Source organism: Molothrus ater, chromosome Z, assembly GCF_012460135.2.
Source record: "Molothrus ater isolate BHLD 08-10-18 breed brown headed cowbird chromosome Z, BPBGC_Mater_1.1, whole genome shotgun sequence".
In the NCBI taxonomy this organism is placed as follows: Eukaryota; Metazoa; Chordata; class Aves; order Passeriformes; family Icteridae; genus Molothrus; species Molothrus ater.
Window position 1 is genome coordinate 68,174,847 of NC_050511.2, and position 23,456 is coordinate 68,198,302.

The following is a 23,456-nucleotide window of genomic DNA, read 5'->3' on the forward strand; positions in this document are numbered from 1 at the left end:
TAGATTTTACATGTACATAAATGGATTACAAAGTGCAAACAAAATGTGGCAAAAGCCACGTCTGAGGCTTATCAGAATTTCTCTGACACTAATAATGTAGTCATTGTCTGAGGAGTCTGATATCAAAATAGTTTCCCAAAAGTCATCAGTATTGACATAAATGTACCAAATGCAAAGACATAATCAAGCTTACACTGATTATGTCCCTTCTATTTCCAGGAAGCTGAACTGTAGAAAACTGCTTGTGCCTTGAGTCATCCCAGCTATAAGAAAAGGAATGTAATCTACATAACCAAGTTGTTAGCTTTTTTATCTTTTCCCTCTTTGTATTCTGTGTGAGGTGCAGGCTGCAGACACAGCTTTAATCTCTGGCATCTAGGTAATTTTTAAAGTTTAGTCTGCCTTGGGCTTTCTAGAACATTTGTTTAACCACAGAGAGCTGACTAACAGACCTATTGTGAAGGCACTTAAGATTTTATTATTTATCTTGTTCAGGGACTCCTTTGTCCCACAGGAAACAAGTCAGATAGTAACAAGGAGCTGAGAAAAACGTGGCCAGAGAGGATTTCCAGGCTATTCTAATCAAACCTTCCCTGGCCTCTGCTAGGGAAGAAGTGAAGGATTTGAGAGAAGGCACACTTGAGGGGAGGCAAAGGGGCTTGAAAATACAAAACTGAGAGGACTGTGTTTACTTAGTTAGATATAATGGCCTGAACATGAATTATAACACAATTTCTCTTACAAAAAATCACACAATTTCTCTTCTAAAGAAAAAAGGTGCCAAACATTGACAAAAAGTTAAGTAATTTTCTGCACCTGTGTATATCCCAAATCTTAAAAAAAACCAAAACAACAAAATGGAACAAACCAGAACTATGGCTATAAAACACATGATGTTTTTTGATGCTGGAAAAGAGGATTTTTTTGTTTGGGGTTGGAGAGTGGCTGGGGATTCTGGGGTTTTTCAAAGCATTTTGCTTTTGTTGGCATTTTTGGGGGTTGGTTTGGTTTTTTTTTAGAGGAGAGGTTGACAAGAAGAGGGGAAAAAACATATAAGGGAAGGAAAGATCCAAGATGATAGAGGATGAAAAATGCAAACCAGACAAGTAAAACTGTGAGGACAATTTCATCTCTGCAGAGCTTTGTCCTCCGTGTGCAACCCTTACTCAAGGAAAGCTGAAAGGGTGACAGAAAGGTAAAAGGGTTCCATATGGGTATAAATTTTCCGTGCCTTTACTGAACCACTGAATTAGTGTCTACTGAATTAGTAGACACCAATTGCAGGTAAATTTTCTGACCCAGCCACAGTGAGCAGAGTAGGTGCAAGCGCTTATTGAATGCAATACTTCACATTCATTGTGTACCCAGCCACAGACTCGTGTAACCTTACTCCAGCCTCTGACAGAAGGACTGAAACACTGCTCACCATATTTGTGGTGTTTTAAAACTCATCCAGGGCTTATGACAATTTACAGGGGGTTTCAGTGGTGTGTGCAAGGAGTTAGTCTCACAGCTTCTGTTCTCTGTAACTGCAGCTGAACATGTGTAACCACATCCCTTAACACTGCACTTAAAAAAGAGTTCTCAGTGGGTTTGATACATAAATAGGGACTGTTTTTTTTCAGTGCTGCTGTCAATAGGTCCATTGTCTTTAAAGAAATTCCAGAAGGGGCTTAAAGGAAATAAAGACTGACACAGGTACCAGAACATAATGAGAGTCTTACTCAGCTGTGAATTTTATCAGTGACTCTCTCCTTCAGCTAATGAGGAAATGCTGGAGGCCACTTAGCCCACACATCTCAAGGAGAAACCCATTTCTCTAGTAAATATCCAAAATAATCTCTTTTCAGCTGATAGACATCAGTAGGAGACCATCTGTTTTCTGAAATTACCTTTTCCCTGAGCCCTTCTCAACTACTTCAACCCCAACCAACAAAGCCCTGGGAACAAAGTGAATTAAACGAGACTGGAGTAATCACAGACATTGAAACAATGAACCTGGGTTATAAGAACACATGATTCCTGGTAGGGTGGTTAAAAACCCACAGTTGTTTTGTTTTCAGAAACTGGAAGAGAGCAGCTGGTTGAATTATCCCAAGGAGGCGCATTCTGTTACAAACACACATGTGCCATTTTTGCACACATGTCCAGCTGCAAGCAAGCCAAACCTTAGGCTTAAAACATTCATTGAGAGCAGGTAGACACCAGCTACAGCAGAAAAAGGAGAAAAAGAAAAGGAAACTCTAGCCAGCCGAGGAAGGAAGAGGAAAATCCACAGATGTGTCTGTCCAGTTCTCATAAAGAGAACTTGCCCTTAAAATCGAGGTTCAAGTTGCAAGTCTCTACCATTTCCTGAGAGTTGTGATAGGGGCTTTTCACAGAGGGATGACAATGAAAAGATTGATTGGCTCTCCCAGAATAAAACTCACACCAAGATTTACTGTAATCTCCTGTCACTCTTTGGGAAAGTGTTTTGGGGATATTTATGAATTTTAAGGGGCGATGTTCAAATGTCAAAAGGTGATAAGCAGAACATCCATCTTTCCTTTGAAAAGGTGGTGGGCAAAAGAGGGTATTGTCCCTTTTAATCTCACCAGCACCAGAAGTGATGATTAGCTTAACTGAGCTAACAATCTAGTTCAAAGGCAAACTTTTGAGGGAACTTTCAGCTGCACTATTTCTAACATCTGACAAATCCAGCTCGCTTCAGGAAGATGTTCCCCGGCTCAGATTGCTGAACTCTTTCCACCTGGCAAGAGGAAGGGCTGTCAGGGAGCCAGTTCCAGCTCCCCGAGTCTCAGGACTGATTTGCCTCAGCCTGGATTAGATCACCCAGAAGGTTCCTTCAACTGCACCACCTGCCAGAGCTCCCTGCCGTGCAGCTGTGCTGTCCCCTGGTCACATCCCCTCCACATGCTGACACAAGCATGATACCCCTGTCCAAGATCCCTCAGTCCAGAGCAGTCCCACAGGGGCACTTGGGTGAGATTCCGAGCTCTGCGTTTCCTTCTGCACCAGTGCAGTGGGTGCAGATGTGGCGACCTCCTGCTCTGAGCTTCATTTCCAAGGGCAGTGCATGCTCCCTGCTCCCATTCCCTCCCACAGCATTTTGAATGCTCAGCACTGTGCCTAAGAAATCCCTTCAGCCTGATTCTTTTTTTTTTTTTTTGAAGCTTTCTAAAATGAATAGTATATTTGAAATTAAATTTTTAAAAAAAAAAAAGAAGTAATGAAATATAATCTTGGTGTGCTGAGCTCCACCTTTCCTGTGGCACCGAGGTGCACATTCTGTCGTCCTGGCTGGTCTTTAAATCTAGTGAGGTCAGGACTGATGCCTTGAAATAAAGCCTGCTTGCCAGACAACCATGTCTGAATCGCCAACACAGTTTTATTTTGTCTGGTGGAGTGGAAATTTGGCACTAAAACCTTTTCCCAAGTCCCAAACCACTGCAGGACTTTAAGTGGAGGAAATTTAAATTCCAAAGCTGAGAGAGCACAGCTCTGGTTCTGATTGACAAACTAGGAAATGTTCCCATTAACCACCTAAAATGCACTCTCAGGTTGGTCATAAAAAGCAGCTTAAAGCTACCATGGCACTCAGAACCACTCACTGCTATGGATTTGCTGGAATGTAGGGGAGGAGGAAGGGAGTGAGAACATTTATTTGTTTTGGTGTGAAAACACTGTCAATTTTTAATTTGGGAGGCAAGGCTCAGAAAGCCTTCTCAAGTTACAAGGTTAGCCAGACTGATGAAAAGGTTAAACAATAAAATGCTGGAGCTGATCAGCTCTGAGATTTTTCATCTTTAACAAAGATCTCTACAGGTTGAGCTGGAAGAGTTTGCAAACAACTCTTCACTGAAGCTGAGAAACAAACATGAAAATACACAATATTAATTAAACAAATCCAAAGGTTTAGTTCATTCACCTGTGGCAAAAAATCATTCAGCTGAAGGAAAAAGAAAAACATATTTTCATTAGTTTAGCAAGCACTATTTCTTTTTCCCACGGAAATGCCTTCATTAATTTTAATGACAGAACAAATGTTGCTACCCTATTCCTCCTCCCACATATTGAGTAAGCATCTTGCACTGCAAATGTTTCCTGTAAATTCTGTGAGGTTTCTTGCAGGCAATTTTCTAACAACTACAGGCATTTGGATATTCAATCTTATTTCAGCTGTTCAGCATAGAAAGCCTTTTACAATCTCCTTGTGATGATAATCCTGCACCTACTTTTCCTAAAAGAATCCCAGCACAAATATTTTTGAAAGTTGTAGGATGAAGTTGTCAAAGCTGTGGTCCCCAGTGGAGGAATATATAATCTGTCTTATTCACTAAACTATTCCTACTGATGCTTTTTGGAGGTGATGGGTTCTGACATGTCTCTCACACCACATGTAATTTTTTAAGAGAGAAACTCAGCCACAAAGTAACTCTGCTCTCACTCATTAAGCATCACTACAGTAATGAGAGAGCCTCATTATGTGTCTTCCCTGCTGTTTGCAAGGCAGCATAAACAACGAGGCTTGGAGCCACCTGAAAACTGTTGCTGAAAAGCAACACCTGAGAGCTGTTGTTTTGACACAGAAATTGCCCCACATATCAGTTTATGGTTTGTACATGGCTTCCACTCAGCTTAGCATGTGGACAGGGCTTGTGCAAAGTGAGAGATGGGAAAACACCCTGAACCACAAGTCAGGGAAGTCTAACAAAAATCAGGAGCTCTCCTCACCACTGGTGACTTCCCGCAGATCTTTGTCGGATTCTTCCACCTTCTCATTTTTAGGAGGCCTTGCCCTGTTACTCCAGAAGGATTTTGGGCTGGAAATGAGTGTGCAGCAGCACAGGTGAGGGAACAGCCCTTACCTTGCTCACAGAGAGCCCCAACGTAGCTGGGCAGGCACAGGCAGGTGAAGGTGTTGAGGCTGTCGATGCACGTGGCTCCGTTCCGGCACGGGTTGGACTGGCACTCATCGATATCTGCAGCAGAAAACAAAACTGGTTTCATCACCCTCCCAGCTGCCAGCAGGGAAATGCTCTGCAGCCTCAGTCAGGCTGGTGACTGGGACCAGTTCAGAGCAGAAGAATGAAGTATTGCAAAAGATCCCAGTGGTGGCTGTGGGGATGAGAGGGAGGAATGCCACGCAGCCTTCTCCTGGTGGAAAATCTGACTCGTGTGCGTGACCCTGGCACAACAGAAATTCCCATTAACCACCAGGGGCCTCGAATATCTTCACGAAACTCAAATATTGGGAACCAACTTATCATTTAGCATTAAACAGACTGCTAATTTCAGTCTGCAGAGCAGCAGGCTCTGGATTCTCATTGGTTTGCATTTCTCATTTCTTTCATGTCTAATCTTATCGAGATGAGGACAAAACATCATAGCACTCACGGTCTCGCACAGTAAACAAATAACATGTCTGTCCCTGCCTCTTCTAGCTGCTAAAATACCTTGTCTTCACCTTTTAAACTGGAGCACAAGTTCATTTTATACAATTATTTTCAGCATGGGTTGCTTTTGCGCAGGTTGTAAGCTAGTGTGGCTCCTCATGAAGGAGACCATATGAAGTTTCCTAATGAGTGCTGTTCCTCTCAAACAATCACAGCGTAGACTTCCACGCAGATTTTGCAAACAGCTCCATCCAGAAATGAACTGCTGGTTGTGGTTCACTCATTAAAATATAAGAGAGAACCTGGACATAATCTACAAACAAACAGCTAGGAATAATTGCTGCATCATGTAGCAGGCTTAAAAATATACATATTTCTATTTTAAAATATGCTCTGGTCAAATTTTATGCTGGTCTTACTTGTTCCAGTCATCTTATCATACTTTGGCTGGCTTTCTGGAGGGAAAATTGGTTATTCTGAACCACACAGGTGAGTCACTTGAAATCTACAGTCACAGGAGGTGCAAAGATGTCACAGGCAACTGGAAGAAGTTCCTCAGCTGAAATTGTTACCAAAATACTAATTTGTACCAAAGATGCATATGATTGTGATAATATCTAAAATTTCCCGCAAAAATTTTCAAGTTTGTGTTTAGTTCTCAGCTTCCCACTCACATTTGGGAATATTTTATCTTACCAGCCTTTTAAATAACTATGGTAAGCTCTTAAAGAAGTATCCCAAATATTAATGTATATTTTTTTTATTTGGTGTGGTTTTGAATTCAATGCTGTGAATTCCAGCTCCTGCAGTTCATTTGCAGTTCCCTTAACCCCTGTGTGTGTGCACAAATCTGTGCACTTTATAGAGAGAGGGAAAAGGGGAGAAACAATGGGGAACTCTCCATTTAATTGTCCCAAAGTAAGGCCTCGGTGTAAAATTTCTCAAATGTCCATGCAGCCTTCAACTCTAAAGCACACCAGATCTCATGTTCAAGAGCTTTAAACTCGAGCTGATCAGCAGCCAGATGGCACCAGCTTACCTAATTCACACTGCTCCCCGTTGAAACCTGGCAGACAGGTACAGATGTAGAAGGAACCACGAGGGTAGCAGGTACCACCATTGAGGCAGGGGTTGCTCTTGCATGGATCTTGACCTGTTAAACAAAGAGAAAAAGGAATTTGACTCCCTAGTTTCAAGGAAATGGTGAATTTTTGATTTTCAGGAGGAAAAAAGAAATAAATCTTTCTTCATTGCTGCATTGGTGGTGCAGGCTTTACTGTAGTTACAGAAACTCTATTAACGTACCCCTCAAAATAAGATTTATAAAACAGTAAAGCTGGTCTTCAGGCATCACTACTTTCAACTTAAACAACAATATGGCATTTACTACGAACAATATAAATTACTCTTGTAATTACTTTTTTTTTTTCACAGCAATTTGTACTGTATTTGGCAGTCATGATACTCTGCTGAGGATTTAGTTTGCATGACATGACAATTAATTATAGCTGAAAACAGTTAAACATATGCAAAATGAATGGAAAATGCTTTTTTCTTGAACAGGGTTAGTTTATGCAGAATGACAGGGTACACAGAACATACTGACTGGCTGCTTGTACTGAATCAATCAACCCCCACCAAGTCTTATTTCTTTTCTCACACGTGTGCTTCCCACCTGCCTTTCTCAAAAATACACTTAAAGAATACAAACAAAGGCTCTGAATGCATTCGACTCTGGACTGAACATGAAGATAAAAACTTACCTGCTGTGAAATCCTCGGTTGTTACTGGAGTTAGCGTCTAAATACCATTTCCTTGAAGAGCTTTATGCCTTCCAGTGATGTTTATTTCCACTGAGTTTAGATACCTGGGTATTTGCATTTGATTTCATGCCTAGGAGCACTCACTCACACAGTCAAGTCCACACCAAACCATTTCTGAGAGTTAGTTTCTCACAGTGAGAGGGAAATCCTGAAGACAGCCCTTTCTGATATGCAAAAATAAAGCCCTGGATTTGACAACTTACATAATAGATAAGAGAGTTCTGTAAATCAGAGGCATGAGAAAAATTAAGATTTTTTTTTTTGGTCATGTTTTCCCAAAACAATCTGACTAGGATTTCTGACCAAAAAAAAAAAAAAAGTTATCATATCTATTTTACTCTTGCAAATTAGAGATGCAAAGTCTTCTTACAGTACCAAGCCCCCTGTCTAGGCATGGGAATGCAGAAGGTTCAGCTGAAAGCCTCCAAAAGAAAATCCTATGTGCAAAAGTTTAGGGTTGTAATTAAGTAAGATTTTCACCTTGGAGGTTTTGGAAAGGTTCTGATCCCACCCATTAAATAGGGTGCTTGTTTTAGGACTGCTTCAGTGAAAGTCACAAACATAGGGCTCTATTAAGCACCTTAATGGTGTTTTTTTGTGTGTTTGCTGTCTGTTTATCCTTCTACAGACTGGATATTTCCACAGTAAACATTTTCAAATTGCCAGCTACCTGGATTATTTGAGGAAAAAATAATAGTAAACCTATAAAATCAATCCAGTCCAGTTCTTTCCTCAGATGTATCTAGAGAAAATATGAATTGAAGTAATACTACTGGCATCCCCCACGTATTTGATGAAATGGTTCCCAATACCATCATGGAAAACAAAATACTGTGGCAAATTATGTCTAAGAAAAAGTTCTGTAATTTTTTGAGAGACTGACACTGCATCAATGACTTAAACCTACAGACAGGCTGAGAAGAAGGTCTTGGTTTTCTCTTGTGTGGAAAGCTATCTTGTAGGTCAAGAGAAGTTCAATTTTATAGAAAATTCTGATCCTAAAACGCGCACCGTTGCTTTCTAGGTCAACTGCAAGATGTTAAAAACAACCCTTCACAGAAACCAATTGTGCAGGAACTATCACAAGAAAAGTCACCAGGTAAAATCATCTGTTGTAAACCGGCAAATTAAATCACTCCAGCTGATTTCCCTACCACAACCAATGTTACCTTCCTGCCTTTTAGAGCTGGCCGGTTACCTCCAGTGTGATCCAGAGCTCCATGGTGGAAAGTCACTGGGCTTGGGGTTTCTTTGGGCACCCCCCCATCCTCTTCCACTTTGTGGGGGCCACAACCAGGCTGATTTCTCAGCTGGGGGGTGACGAGGGCCGTTGCCATTTCACGCAGAGCTCTGACTGCCACACCCCTCACCAGAGCCCAGGCAACGCCTTCACAAGTACCACAAACACACATAACACCACAAGGGATCACATTTTGGGGAAGTTACCTGGAATTTGCACTGCTGTGCCTTCAACTGAACCCACACTGGTGCCAATCACGAAATCTGATCCGTTCGTGACTTCCGGGAGGGAAAATGATGAAGTCACAGTTTCCACAGTGTTTGGCTCCTCAGAGCCCAGTGTTGGTGGCTCCTTTTGGTAGGGGCTGTTCCCAGGGGCAATGCTGTTGGTTGCAATGTTAGAAGAGGTGGTTGTGATCTCCCCCTGGCCAAACAAAGCCGCCTGTGTTTCTGTGCCTCCATCCAAAAGCTGGGAAGGCGAGGTTAGCATAGTAACTGCTTCCTGGCCAGGTTTAAATCCTTCACTTTCAATGCTGTTGGGTGAGTCTGAAACAGTTGTGGACACGAGCCAGGGGTTCTGCCTCTCAGCAGTCCTGTCTTCCTCTTGGTGGGCATTACTGACTCTCCCTGAGGAAGCTTCCACTTCCGTTGTGCTGACTTTTGGAATATCTGTGCTCGCTCTTTCTCCAAAACTCAGAAAAGCAGTAGGCAAGACATGTATTGATGGAGAATCTCCAGAAACAGCAGCTTCTTCCTCACCAGCTAAATCAGTTGCAGGGGTTTCTGTCTCCTCTGTCCCACCTGTTAGAAGCCTGCCAAACTGAGGAGTGCTGTCTGTGCTTGTGCTGTCTGAAACAGGCTCAGGAGAAAGCTCCAGCAGAGAGGATTCTGTTGTGTCAAGGAGGTCACTGGTGGGTGGTCTATATGTTGCTGTAATATCAGAACTAACCTCTTTGAAGATTCCTCCTGATGAGTGATTGGACTGATGTGGATCCCTTGATGATGATGATGATGATGATGATGATGATGATGTGCTGGTAATGATTACCTCGGGGTATTCAGATACTGTGTTTACTAAATGAACAGTTACTGAGGATTGAGGAGTTTGAGGAACAGAATAAAAAGTCACTGGATCTGTCTCCTCGAACTCTGCTGATGCTGATTTTGTGTTTGTGTACACCGTGGGACGATTCCCTGCACCCTTGGTAGGTGACACAGTTGTCAGCTGGGATGTTGGCTGTGTGGTGACAACACTTAACTCAAGCTCACCAGTTGTCAAAGCCTCTTCTGGCTCACCAGTTACAACTGGTGTAAGAGAAGGAGCCACAGGCTGATTATCAGCCAGCTCTTCTTGGCCCATCCCAGAAAAGCCAGAGATTGTTTCACTTTGATCTGCTGTTACTTGGCTGTTTGCTGAAGTACTCGGCTCATAGGTGTCTTCTGTGGGGCTGGTCACAACAGGTTTGGACTCATGAGGCACCCGAGGGCTTGCCAGAGATGGCACTGTAGGAAGGAAAATGCCCAGTTCAGAGAGTTCCGTGGTGGTGAGAGTTTCTGTTGCAAAATTCATGTCATTCCCTGAACCCAAATCCATGTCACCTGAGGTTGGTCTGTGCCCAGAAGTCACCTGCTCTGTACTTGGTGGACTGGAAGTAGTCAGAGGAAGATTATCACCAGATCCAAGTGTCTCTTCTTTGGCTATGGAAAACCTGGGAGTGGAATAATATTTCTCCCCTTCAGCTGTCGTGCTATCATCATAGCCATATGTTGACTGTGTGACAGGATTTGGCATTGTCTGCACACTTATTATATCCTCAGGCATTGATTTGGAGTGATCCATGTCTATAATAGTTGTTTCTTCTGGTGGGGTTTGCAGCCGTTCTTCAATCAGGGTAATATCACCGTAAACAGAAACGTTCAATATTACACTCCTTTTGTCATCAATTATAGGAATAATTTTTTCATATAATCCAGTGTCACTTGGTAACTCCTCTGATGAAGCCGTCTTTGGATGAGCAGCAGATGGATTTACCAAAACCTCTGTTTCTTCTGTAAAAAGGGAGACTAGTCCCGTGATTGCAGTCTGTGATCCATCTCTCGGAGCCTCTGTGGTCATAACTTTGGAATAAACAGGTCCAGGAACACTGGATGAAACATTTAGTTCCACTTTGGATACGGTGGGTATTGAGAAATGGGAAAACGTATCAGGGGAAGATGACTCTGAAACACCAACCCAGCCAGATCCTTCCCCAGAGCCCTCAGGTAACACTCTGCCCATCACTTTTGTTGCTGATGTTACAAGAGATTCCTCTGTTTCAGGACTGGGAGTTCCATTCAGTATAACAGATACAGGAGTTGTGCCACCTTTAATCAGAAAATGTGAATTTTCCTCTTGAGAAATAGCTTTAGACGTGGGTGTTGTCTTATCTGTTTCATTTTCTCCTCTCCCGTGGTCAGTTTCCTTTTCCTGTGGTTCTTCATTCGCAACAGAATAATGTGTGGTGTCTTCAGTCTCTTTAGAGATGAAGCTCTTGGAGCTGTCTTCTGCTAAAGCTGAGGAACTGGGGAACGTGGAGGTGGGGAATGGGTCTCCAGTTTCTGGCAGCAGCTCAGCTACAGCACTTGTGACTTCTTCATTGACTTCAACATTTGCTGGAGTGCTTCCTTGTTCAAAGTCCTGGGTCATGTCAGTGGAAAGTCCAGGCTCCATAGTCACAGGGTGAGAAGTTTCAGGGCTTGAGGTACTCTTGATTTTTTCAACAACAAATGGCACTACAGAAGGAAGAACAGCAAGGTCGTCTCCTGACCCCTGTCCTGAAAACAGGGGATCACCAATGAGCTCGTTATTTGACAGTTTTTCTTCCTCAGGTGTCAGGAATGTTCTGGGAATATCTTTAGTAGGGAAAATGTTTTGCAACAGCTCTTCCTCTTGCTCTACAACTGTGACTGGAGAGCTTATGTATTTCCTTTCAGTTGTTACAGCCTCAGTTACTCTGTCATCATTAAATGGCAAAAGTATTTTTTTAACAGGTTCAGTTTCTAATTCCATTTCTTCCAGATAAGGACTGGGAGTTGGAAAATTTAAAAATCCCAGATGTTCATGGCTAGTCTGTGTACTTTTAAAGAACGGGTCTGTTGTTGTTTCCTCAGAAGTTTCCGTAGCTTTTGGTGAAATTTCACTTGGTGCCTCTTCCCCAGAATGTATCTCTTCCATCAAAGGAATCTTTGTAGAAAAAGTTCTCGCTGTGAGCTCACCAACAGTTTTCTCCTCAGTTCTCATGTCCCCTGCAGTCCCCATGGAGGTTACCTCATGTTCAGAACTTGTGACCTGCTCATCAGGGTCTGTAGTGAAGACAGGACCTGGAGGTGATGTGCTGACAGCTTGTCTGTCATCCTTTTCCCACATTTCTGGTCTCCCGGTAGGAGCAACTGATGTTTCTGCAAATGATCCAGTGGATGAGTCTGGTTCTCCAGATCCCTGGTCAGTAATTGAGAAATGACCTCCAAGTATTTCTTCCGTAGGTCCATTAGACATAAGTTTTGTGGTGCTGCTGTCATCTTTGAATTCTTCCCCAGAGCCATGCTCAATCAGGAAAATCTTGCCCAAGGAGACAGTTGAAGAACCAGCTCTTGCATCTTTGCTCTCTGTAGATTCAGCTACTGCTTTTTTACTGCCAGTGCCATGTGTCACCAAGCCCTCATGAGGGTTGTTACTGACCACAGATGCTGGAGATGATGTGGCCTCACCCGTTTCTGAATCTCCAGTTTCAATTCCTGGTGCAATGTGAGATGTTATCTCTTTTATGGAACCAGATTTTATGTCAGAAGGAGCTGTGTAGGTTGGTTTTGTTTCCACGTTTAGTTCTCCTGGGTTTTTGGTACTAATCATATCCAGGGACGTCTGACTTTCTACTCCAGACCCCTCTGTGAAGCTCTCTGACCAAGTACTCAAAACTGTTACTGCAGGTTCATCTGTGGGATGTTTTTCGTATTCTGTTGTTGCATCCTTTGGCGAAGCATCATCTGTGCTGTAAATTTTCCCTTCATACATTTCTGTTTGTGTTTCAGCGACAGTCCTTAACGGGACTGAAGTCAAAGTAGCAGACTCGATGACAAAATCTACGTCTCCAGAGCCTGGATCACTAAATGGGGAGCCAATACTTACCACTCTGCTTGTGGAACCCCCTGAAAATATGTCTGCAGGCTCTTCTGCTGATCCTTCATTTACAAAGAGCTCCTTCTCCCTCAAGAGAGGAACAGTGGTGACCTTTTTAATTTCAGAACTTATGGTACCTGGTACTGTTTTTCTGAGGGGCTCCTGACTTACAGTTCTGACTTCACTTGTAGTGCTCCCAAGTTCATTCAAATCCAAATTTTCCTCTGCAGCAGTAGCTGAATTTTGGTGACCTGCATAAACAGTGGTGTGTATTTCCTTTTCATCATCAATACTCTTTTCAGTTACAAGAGAACTGGCAAACACTTTTTCCGTAATTAGATCAGACACGGAGTTGGTGGCAACAGTTACTTGAGGACTTTGATCAAAAGCAGGATAATGAGTACTTATAGCTCTGGGCAAAGCAGAGGTGATTCCTGAATCAGTTACAGAAAATTCTGTCAGCAGTGCTGTGCCCGAGCCCAAAGAAATATCTTGCATTGAAAGTGTTTCTGTTACTGCTATTTCCTCTGTCACGGCTGAAGTTACAGTGATACTATCTTTCACATCTCCAGAGCCTTCCTGCACCATAAAAGAAGCAGCACTCAGCTCAGGCTTTGCTGTATGACTTGTGTCCAGAATGTTTGCAACAGGGGAATTTGCATTAAGTTTAAGAGTTGTTTTATAATGGTCTCCTGGAGCAGGGGTCGCCTTTTCTGAAACAAGGTCAGTTACAGCATTGTCTACTGTAGCAGGAACAAAAATTGCCTCCGGAGAAACAGTTACAGCAGAACTTTCCACGGTAAATGCATCAGGAGAAGAGGTTATACCCGAATTCTTTTCGTCATCTTCCTTTCTTGACCCTGTCACAACTCCTAAGACCGAAGTGGGCAGATCAGATTCAGTGGAGCCATCTCCAGAGAATTCACTAGGAACCAAAAGCAGGTTTTTGCTATCTTTAGTGGAGCTCTCCTCAGTTCCCTGCCAGGTCATGGTCTCTCTGCTGTTTTGCAGAGACTGCTCGTGTGAAGAAGTGGTGGCTATTGATTTATCTGTTGTCACAACTTCAGACTCCCCGCTATAGACAGCTTCTAACATTGCAGCCCCTGAGGTTGGTTGTGTGGCCTCAAGCGCCCCTATGACTTCTCCAGCTTTGCTTGGTTGCATAGTACCAGAAGCTTCAGATTCATTAATGATGAATGTGTTTGTCTCGTTTATTTGGGAAAAGGTTACATTTTTGGAATGTGCAACGCTTTCGATTTGGTCGCTCCTGGCTTCCTCAGCTTTTGTGCTCTTGGGTGCACTGGTGACTTGTTGCTTCCCATTGATGAACTGCAGAGCTGGAGGGGTTGTTACATCAGTAGTATTTTCACAGTCTTCGTCTTCTTCAAACTCTGCATAGTTTGAAAAGAAAGGATCCAATATTATAAATTCAGAGGAATCCTGCACAGAGTCTGAAGTACAGGGTTCAGTCTGAGCTGACTCTGCATCAATGTGGGTTTCATCTATTGCATGAGGAAGCACGTGGCGATTGAACAGATCCAAAAATTCATTCACCGGGTGATCTGCAAGAAAAAGAGAGTTTTTCATAATCCCTAAGTAACAGCAGGCACATGAAGTACAAGCAATCCATTGGAGAAGGAAAAAAAAAAAAAAACAAACCAAAAAAAACCCTGAAATTCAACAATTTGTGTGTGTTCTCCTGTTGACACAAAGTTAAACTCTGCCATGGGGTATGACTGTCTAGTTGGAGCCCCTCTGCATATTGAACACATTGGTTTTTCAGTGCTGTTCATTGCCACATGCCCTTGGTCCCAAACCCATGCCTGAGTTACCTGCTCCTACATTTTCAGCAAAGATGAGGAATGGACAAGATAAAAACCATTTTTTCAGACCAACCTGCTGCAACTGCTTCCAGGGATTTAGACACTAACTAACCTCTACCAATAACTGAACCCAGGCAAAGCTAAGCAAGGCAAAGTCTAAAATAAAATAAGACACAAAAAAACTCCCTCTGCATCTCCCTTTTCCCTTTAGTACAGAATAATTCAAATTACTAGGAACACCATAACACCTACATCAATCACTCTTCACTAGACTTGGACCCTAGGACAGTGAATAAAGTCTTGCTTTACAAAGTTGCTGCTACTTGGAATTTTAAAGCATTATGCAGCAAATAAGAAAAAATATCACAGATTCAAACATCAACTCCTACTCAGAGGGTAACATGACTGAAGTCCAGTAATTTTCTTCTGTTTACCACTAACTTTGAATTATTTACATACTCCTGCGGGTTGCAAACCTCTCACAGTTTTTTTTCCTAGGTGGCCAGGCAGATAAAGAGGAAGAAAGAAGATTAAGAAGGCAAGATTTTAGCTGCAGAAAGCCTCATTAATTCCTCCAAGATTTATGATCCCAAATTCCGTAGACACTTTTTAAACTTGCCCTTCCAGCACAAACATTGCTTCAAACCTTCGGTTCCAGACAATGGAAGCTATCATAATTAAAATGAAATAAAAAAAAAAAAATTAAAAAGAAGGACACAACAGACTCAGAAACAAGCCCCAATATTTCAAGCTTGGCCAACTGACTTGAAATGGTAAACCTTGTGCTGAAATCCTATTCCATGAGCGTTTCTTTCTTCTGGATCTCTGTTTATAACCATTTTGGCCAGAGGGGATTACTTTCTTGCTGGTACAAACTGGAATGGCCAGTGGAGCTTTGCCCACATCTGCCAGGAGAGGATCTGAAGCAATTGACAGCACTCCTGCCTGAGAGCACTGTCAGCAACCGCTGCTTCCCGAAAAAATATCTGCAGTACGTGACACAGCTCAGCTCTTAAATCAAATCTCCCTCACTAAAACTATCTACAAGTCATAAAACAATGAGAACTTGAGGTAAAGTACTTCATCAATTTGAAGTAATTCCCCTACCTATGAAGATCACTTAACCTCTGTGACTACTGAGTCCTCAGAGACAGAGTCATCAGGTGATCACTCTGGAAAAGAATGTATTCAATCAAATTAAACTGACACAGAGCACTATGAAAGGTTTGTGATTCTTTGGCCTGGGCTGGCTTGTGTGTGCAAATTGACATCAATTTGGTTTTGAAAAGGTCACTGCAGCTCCGTTGAGAATTAATGTTCTAATACCTCACGCTGTGTTTACAGCTAAACTCATGAAGCATTACTGGATCTCAGCTTTGCTAAAGAGCTGAAGAACACAGATAATAAATCACCTTCAGCATTGTTTATTTCAACTACAGTGTCAAGTCTGTACAACACTAAGCTCAGGGCTCCCAGTGCAACCAAAACAAAGGCTGTTTTTAACCTTGTGCCTGCTTGGCTGTTGTGTATTGCTCAGAGAAGCCTGGCGTTTACCATGTGCTATGACAGCTCAATTAGATGGCTACAGAACTGAGATTTCCTCTCTCCCTCACATGTGCTTGTTGGGAGTTATTTTATGCAATGCTTGTAAAGAATGAATGCTTTTCTCCAGTAAATTAGAAATATTGAGAAGGGCTGCCCAATGCCACAGAAGAATAAATTTTCTGCAGCCATTTACTTGAGCTCTACCAGATCTCCCTTTAAATTTTGTGAAAAGCAGGGATTTGGTAATCTCTCCAAGACTGGCAGCATGACTTTGAGGAGCATGTCTAATAACAACCCTTTCAGAATCCATGAATTTCAGCAAAAGGCCACACACTGGACACACTGAGAAACCATGTCTTCATGAAAGCAGGAGTTTCAATTCAGACAGAATTTCACACCTTCCTTTCAAATCTGTGCATGCAAAAACCCATGGGAATTCAGTCAGTGAGAGAGGAATGGCAAGGCAGAGCTGATGGGGAGCTCTGGGAGTCTCTGATTTTTGGAAGATTCACTATAAAATAACTGCACCCACGCACAGAAATTTGAATGGCCAGGAAAGATGCCTTGTGCTGTGTGAGCAGCCAAGGAGGGATGTGCATAAACAACCTGGTATGCCATAAAGATTAATTATGATTTCACATACGGAGATTAAAACCGTGAAACAAAATGTGCAGCTTTGCACAGAAATTGTGCATTAAAATAAATAAATAAATAAATTGTAAAGCCTGTATGGGATTGGATGGGGTGTAATTTGTAGGAGGGCACCGTGACTAACAAGTTCTGACCAACAGTGCAGAATTTTTGCAGCACTGCACACCTGGGAGTCCCTCAAATTAGTAGCTCACACTAAGTCATTTATGGTAGGCAATAAATTTAGTGAACAACATCTGTTCCAAATTCACCTAGAAGACAAATACAAATTCTTACACATGCAGAGATCTCTATCAGACCCTGCTTTTACTTTGTTAGCTTTTTCAAGATCTCACATGCCAGAACAATCCACATAAAAGAACCTTAGCAAAAGGTCTGATATTCTGATAATAAACTTTCAGGAGTTTCAGGAGGCTCTTTCATTAAATAACAAGTATCTTTGGAGGTCTTTTTTTAATATTTTGTTTTTCCCAAAGAAAAAATAACGAGATTTTCAGGAGACAGCAAACAATGTAATTGATTTTTTTGTTGTTGTTTGTTTTTAATTAGAAATTCTTTTCCTTCCTACAGGTTTGATTATTCAGTGTTAGGATTCAGGTTGCTGAGGGTTAAGAGCAATGAAAAATGCTCTATAACTCCTGAGATGGCAAATAATCTACATAATGATATGGCTCATACATCCTTGTCAACTGGGTATAAAACACTGGGATGAAAACCTACCATAAAATATTAATATAGAAGAAATATTAAAATAGAAGAAATATTTATCTGTTGAACTGGTTTGTTAGACCCTGAGGGCAGGCTCTTGTTTATTTCACACCCATTCCTGCTGCAGGTAAACACACTCAGACCAAAGACTACTAAAAAAGAGACGAAACCAGGACTTTAAGGGGAAGGATTTTGGCTATCAAATATGCTTATCAATAGCTCATGGAAAACAAGCCAAAAGGAGCCCTTTTTCAAAGAGGTGCTTTGTTATTCTGGCTCCAAGTGAAGGAAAGTGAAAACAAGTAGCTGAAAAGGAGAAAAAGCCAAGGGTTGTCAGCTCAGAGTGCCAACCCAAACAAGTCCTGGGAGAGATTTATCAGCAAAGCCTCTCTTGGAGGGAAGTGATGAGGTATGCGCTGGAATGGAGATGGAAAGGATAGTTGTATCCAGCCTGGAGTGTTTTTCTTAATCCATTTAATACATCTAGATGTTCTAAATGACCTGCAAGGAGCAGGCATCCATCTCAGTAACAGTTCCTATCTGTAAGAAATGGAAATCCCTCTGGCTACAGGGTGATCTTAGCCTGCTACTGCACATAACCACAGAGCCACAGACCGAGGAGTCATTAATTCTCCTTACAACCCTTCCCAATCCATCATGGCTGGTTCCAAACCCAAGCCAGTTTTCCAGTGGATCGCACAGAAAAGTTCCCTCCCTGTTAGTGCTGCACCAGATAATGCCTGCACACATCCAAAAAAAGTGTAACGTGCAGCAATATTTCTTCTCTTGAGAAGACTTTTAATATTCTACAAAGAGCTTTTCCAAGACCATCTTTGAGGGGGCAGGCAGTAAAAAAGCATTTTCTCTCTCAAAATCCATCAGATAAGCATCTGAGGAAGAATTAATGGGGAATTAAATAGAAAACATGTCATGATGTTTCCCAAACTTTCGAAACACAAAATATTTCGTTCAGAAGACTTATGGTTTTGTGAAGTTCCTTTCAAAATGGGGCTCTTAACATCTAATCTGGCACCCTGCAGATAATGGAATTTCACACTTCTGCAATTTGTCCACTTATTTCTTCAGAGCCAGATGCTCAGTTTTCTGTAATAGTACAGTTCAGTCTTTTGTAGAAGGACTAGAGGTCTGATAAAGCCATGAGACCTACATAAAATGTTCTGTGGATTTTAAATCAGGCCCTATATTTTGACAAGAATATAGCTAAATAAGAAACAAAAAAGAGATTTTAGTTAGAAGTCTAAAACTATTTTGGACTCATTGTTTTTAAAGTACTTCATTGCATGGTGTGACACTAACAGAAAATCCTTAATATTCACCATCAAGAATTCATAACCAGGAGACAGGTTTGCATGAAAAATCAAGAGTGTGCATAAGCCAAATTATTTCCTGCACTTGATAAGCATAACTTTCTTCAGGTTGGCTTCAATGGAGTTATATCAAGAATAAAATATTATTAGTTATTGTTGGAGAGAGCACAGAGGAGGCTCCAGCACGGGCAGAGGGATGGAGCAGCTCTGCCGGCAGCAAAGGCTGGCACAGCTGCCATTGCTCACCTGGGCAGGAGAAGCTTTGGCCTGAGCTCAGGGTGGCCTGGCAGGGCCTGAAGGGGCTGCAGCAAAGATGGACACAGACAATTGCCAAGGGCTGCAGGGACAGCAGCCAGGCAATGGCTGCCAGTGCCAGAGGGCAGGGCTGGCTGGGATCTTGGCAATGAGGAATTGTTCCCTGGCAGGGTGGGCAGGCCCTGGCACAGGGTGCCCAGAGCAGCTGGGGCTGCCCCTGCATCCCTGGCACTGCCCAAGGCCAGGCTGCACCCTGGGACACTGGGAGGTGTCCCTGACATGGCAGGGGTGGCACTGGATGGGCTTTAACTCCATCCCAACTCAAACCATTCAATTTCTTGTGGTTCTGTGAAGACATTGATGAAACACGTGTATAGTTGTAAATGGCTTTAGTGAGCTGTTTCAAAACCCCTGCTCATTTTTGGGATACTCATGGGTGGGATCACAAAGGTTTCCCACCAGAGAGAGCCTATGGACAGCTAAAATCCACACTCTGCTCCACCTGGAAAACACCAAGGAGTCCTCAAAGGAGGAGAGAGTGGAGATGGTTCAAACCCTCTGAAAAACCAGCGAGGCCTCACACCTGAGTCAGGGAGAGCCTCTAGGATGAGGAAAGAGTTCAGCCACCTTTATGTCATGCCCTGATACCCCTGAACCTCAGCTCTGCCAGCAACCTGATCCACAGCCTGCGTGGATTTGAGCAGCTTTATGACCATGGCTTGCTGAAATTCTTACAGCAAGGAAAAAATAATCCAAAACCTCAACCAATTCCACAGGAATGTGTCAGTTTCATTGAGTATGTTCTGTTTTAAAAGCATGGTGAGGAAATAAAAAAGGGATTTGAAAAGCTGTGCCCAGTACAAAAAAAAAACTAAAAATCAAAACCTTTCTATTAAGTAGGGCGTTCTTTCCCCTTAAGATATTGCATTCAAATTGGAACAAAACCATTAAATTTTACAGAAATCAATCAATCTGATAACATCTTTTACACTGTTTTGCTTCACAGAAGAGGTTTGATTTTGTTGGTGTTTTACAATGTATATTGTTCTTTTCATTTAATTTTTTTTTTAAATAAATAAAATATTTTGAAATACAGATGTTTCCTGGTGAACCAAAATTCCAAGTGTCAGCCTTTGGAATATGCAATTCCTCTAACTTGTGCCATCTTGTAGTATCATTATCCCACCTAAGCATGGTCAAAGTGCAACAGTGCTCCAGGCATACCCCTTCTCCTCTTCAGGAAAAAGTAGGAATACTGCCAAGGAGCTGGTCTAAGGCATTAAAGAAACATGGCTACTATTATACACACCTAAGCCAAAAAAATTTTTAAAAATCCAGAAATAATTAAATTTTTTATGCTTTTAATCCTTCTACCTCACATTAACATGACTAGTTACATGATGAGGTCTAGTAAAATCCAGGTCTTGATTACTGTTCTCTCTAAGTAAACAAAAGGTTTTATTTAGTTCACTTTAAAATGTTTCCCAGCTGGACATATATATTTCTAAAATTTTGTTAACTTTGGCTGCCTCTAAAAATCCTCAAGGACGCAAGGCAGGTTTCAATAATTTGAGGTTTGGATTGTTGTGGGGATTTTTTAACCTTCTAAATTTTGTCAAAATTTACATTTTGCTATCGCTCCGAGAGTCAAAAGAGATTATTACATTACGCACATATGTATAAATTTACCTTGCATAAAAGTTTCAGTGATTCAGGTAAACTGCTGGGAGAAAGTAATTGTAAGGAGTGACTTTTGCACAGCTGGCTGGGTAGGAGTTGAAAGCAATTCAAGGTGGGTGGTCAGTCTTGCCTACTGAAATTCACTTATCCAGTCCGTCTGCTTTACCATATTTGGGGCTTCTCATGCAAAAACCATGAGTATCACTTTCTGGCATTTCTTTTTACAGACAGGACCCCAGGCAGGAGCTGGAGGCCACAGCCAGAGGGGCACCTGTGGGGAGTGGGTGTCACTTAGGGGGACATCTGCTCTGCACGGGGCTCTGGATTTGCGCTGCCAGACTCCAAAGCAGCAGACAGGATGATGCAGAAACCATGTCAGAAAGAAAGGAACTGTTTTATTATAAAAGCATATCACGGAGCCCTCTGGCAATTCCTGGTGTTTCCTTTGTTCTTCTCCCCCACACCCGGCAATAAATTTGCTAAAAAGAAGCAGACTGAGTGAAATGTCAAGTTGTTAAAAATGGCAGCTTTGCCGTGAGCCCCAGCACGGGCAGGGTACAGCTCCCTGGATAAAGCCTGGATATTTGTCATGCAACATTCTGAGGGCAGCCATTCCCACTTCCTTTCTGCTCCAATATGTCACCAGCAAAACACGACTCCAGCCCACGGAGCCTTCTCCTGGGTGTGAGCATCCTTCCAATGACAACATTTCTCTCGCTGCCTACAGAGAAGACAATTCTAAAGCTCTGCGGGGCTAAACAACCCAAACCCAAGCAACTGCCGTGCAATAAATCATTTTTCTCCAGATGGGACCCAAAACAAAGCAAGGAGTCAGACTGTATCTGACTGAGCTGGTGTGTCTGGGTGTGTGCAGAGGGAAGTAGGGAAGCCCAACTCTGCAGGAAAAGCTGGTTGGGAAAGAGCATCTGCTCACCAGAATGACTTCATCCATTATTTCGTGCGTGATGTTCCACGACTGAGGTGGAAACACGGAGGTACCAATGAATTTTGGGCTTTCCTGTCCCACTCCACCACCATCCCTTCGTTACATTTACACCCTTAATTGGGAGAACCTCAAATGTTTCTGCCATGACACAGCTGGCACAAGAAAGAACCACCTCTGGCCCTACCAATATGGGGAGAGAGTGTCCCCTCCAGCAAGAATCAAAAAATTGATTTACCACAACACAAATTTGGGCAAAAGTCAGAATACTACACTGAGAATCTCAAGGCACATGCCCACCCTTTGACTGCACCTGTGGCTGCTCAGGGCTGAAAGGAATATTCTTTCTCCTCTTCCTTTTTCCAGTACTACTGGAAAAAGGAACCATTTGGCATCAGGGAAAAAAAAAAAAAACAACTTACAGTACACTACTTAATGTGGCAGTTTGGGGAAAAAAAAAAGGTTGACATGATATTATTTTAGGAGTAATAAATGTTGGTTTATGTACAAGGCATGTACTAGATTTTTCTTTCTTGATTTGTCTCACGAGAGGAATTTTATGTGGCAAAAATAAAGCCAGAGAATATTTTACAGTTTGAGCTCTAAAACAGACAGTGGGGTTTGTATATGTGAGTGTGTGTGTGTGTATGAGAGGAGAAAGAGAGGAAAAGAGGAAAAGAGGAAAAGAGGAAAAGAGGAAAAGGAAAAGGAAAAGGAAAAAAGGAAAAGGAAAAGGAAATGGAAAAGGAAAAGGAAAAGGAAAAGGAAAAGGAAAAGGAAAAGGAAAAGGAAAAGGAAAAAAAGGAAGGATACAGAATGTCTGTTTTTTCTAAGAACTGAATCTGTGATGACAATTACCCCACCTGCTGTACCCCAAAATGCTCTTTTTACAGCTATCTGGAGAAGTTTATTCTGCTTATCATGATGATTTTCTGGCATTTTATCCCCTACTATTTCTCAAGCATTTTTTCATGTACCTCCTAAGCACACTTTTAATTTAATGCCTGCAAAAGCCCGCTGGTCACGTAGCAAGGAACCAAAATCACATTCTTTAGCTGCAGCCCCTGCTCTTTTGGGGCATAATTTTGAGCTATTAGTCATGTGGCAACGCACAACCTTTGTCCCACAGCAAATATATTTTTTAAGTTTCATTTTTCTTCATTGAAATGTGACTAATGTTTTGTTTGGGGCAAATCAGTCTTGTCCTGGGCCTTTCTGCATGTGCAAAATTGAGTTGCTACAGAAGTGGCAGTTGGTACTGCAGTATTTACATAACTTCTTAAATGCAAGTGAGTGTTAGAATTCATATTTAGAGTGAATACATACATAGATATTGATATATGTGGCAAAAGGATTTTTGCATATAGATCTGAGTCCTGTACTTTGCAACTATTACTCTGGATATACAGAGTGGATTCTGGAAAACTTTAATTGATTATTCTTGGTACCGGCCCCTTACTTCTGAAAAAAAAAAATTAAAAAAGGTGAAAATTTTGTAAATTTATCTACAGGTGTTAATAAAATCGTTTTGGCTATAAAACACCTGAAGCAGCCTAGGGATAAAGCAGAGTTTCTCAGTTGAATCTGCATAAGTCTGTAAACTCCCCTCTGCTGCAGCTGGAATGACACAAATATGTCTCTACCAGACACAATTTCAAACAGTGCCTACAGAACATGAGTGTTTGTTTAACCATAGAATCACATAATTTTTTCTTTCAGTAACTTTTTTCATCTCAGTTTTCTTTTCTGCTTTGTTTTGTTTTTTTTTTTTTTTTTTTTTCCCCTGGCAAAACTGGAACATTTGCTCTGGAAAAATATTACTTTGTTTTTAGAAACACTTGGGGGGTTTTTTGGAAAAGACACTTCTGTTGGACAGCACTTGAGAACAAAGGTTTTAAACCAACTACAG

At 41.9% G+C, this 23,456-nt stretch overlaps 1 protein-coding gene across 2 annotated transcripts in view; it reads right to left on the reverse strand.

The window, feature by feature from the left end:
• Positions 1-23,456, reverse strand: part of VCAN (versican) — a 99,356-nt gene that overhangs the window by 18,990 nt on the left and 56,910 nt on the right. For both annotated transcript variants that reach the window (XM_036403485.2, XM_036403486.2), the window contains 3 exons: positions 8,666-14,176; positions 6,436-6,549; positions 4,869-4,982 (listed from right to left, as the gene is read on the reverse strand). In XM_036403485.2, coding sequence (XP_036259378.1) covers positions 4,869-4,982; positions 6,436-6,549; positions 8,666-14,176 — 5,739 coding nt within the window. The remainder of the gene's footprint in view (positions 1-4,868; positions 4,983-6,435; positions 6,550-8,665; positions 14,177-23,456) is intronic.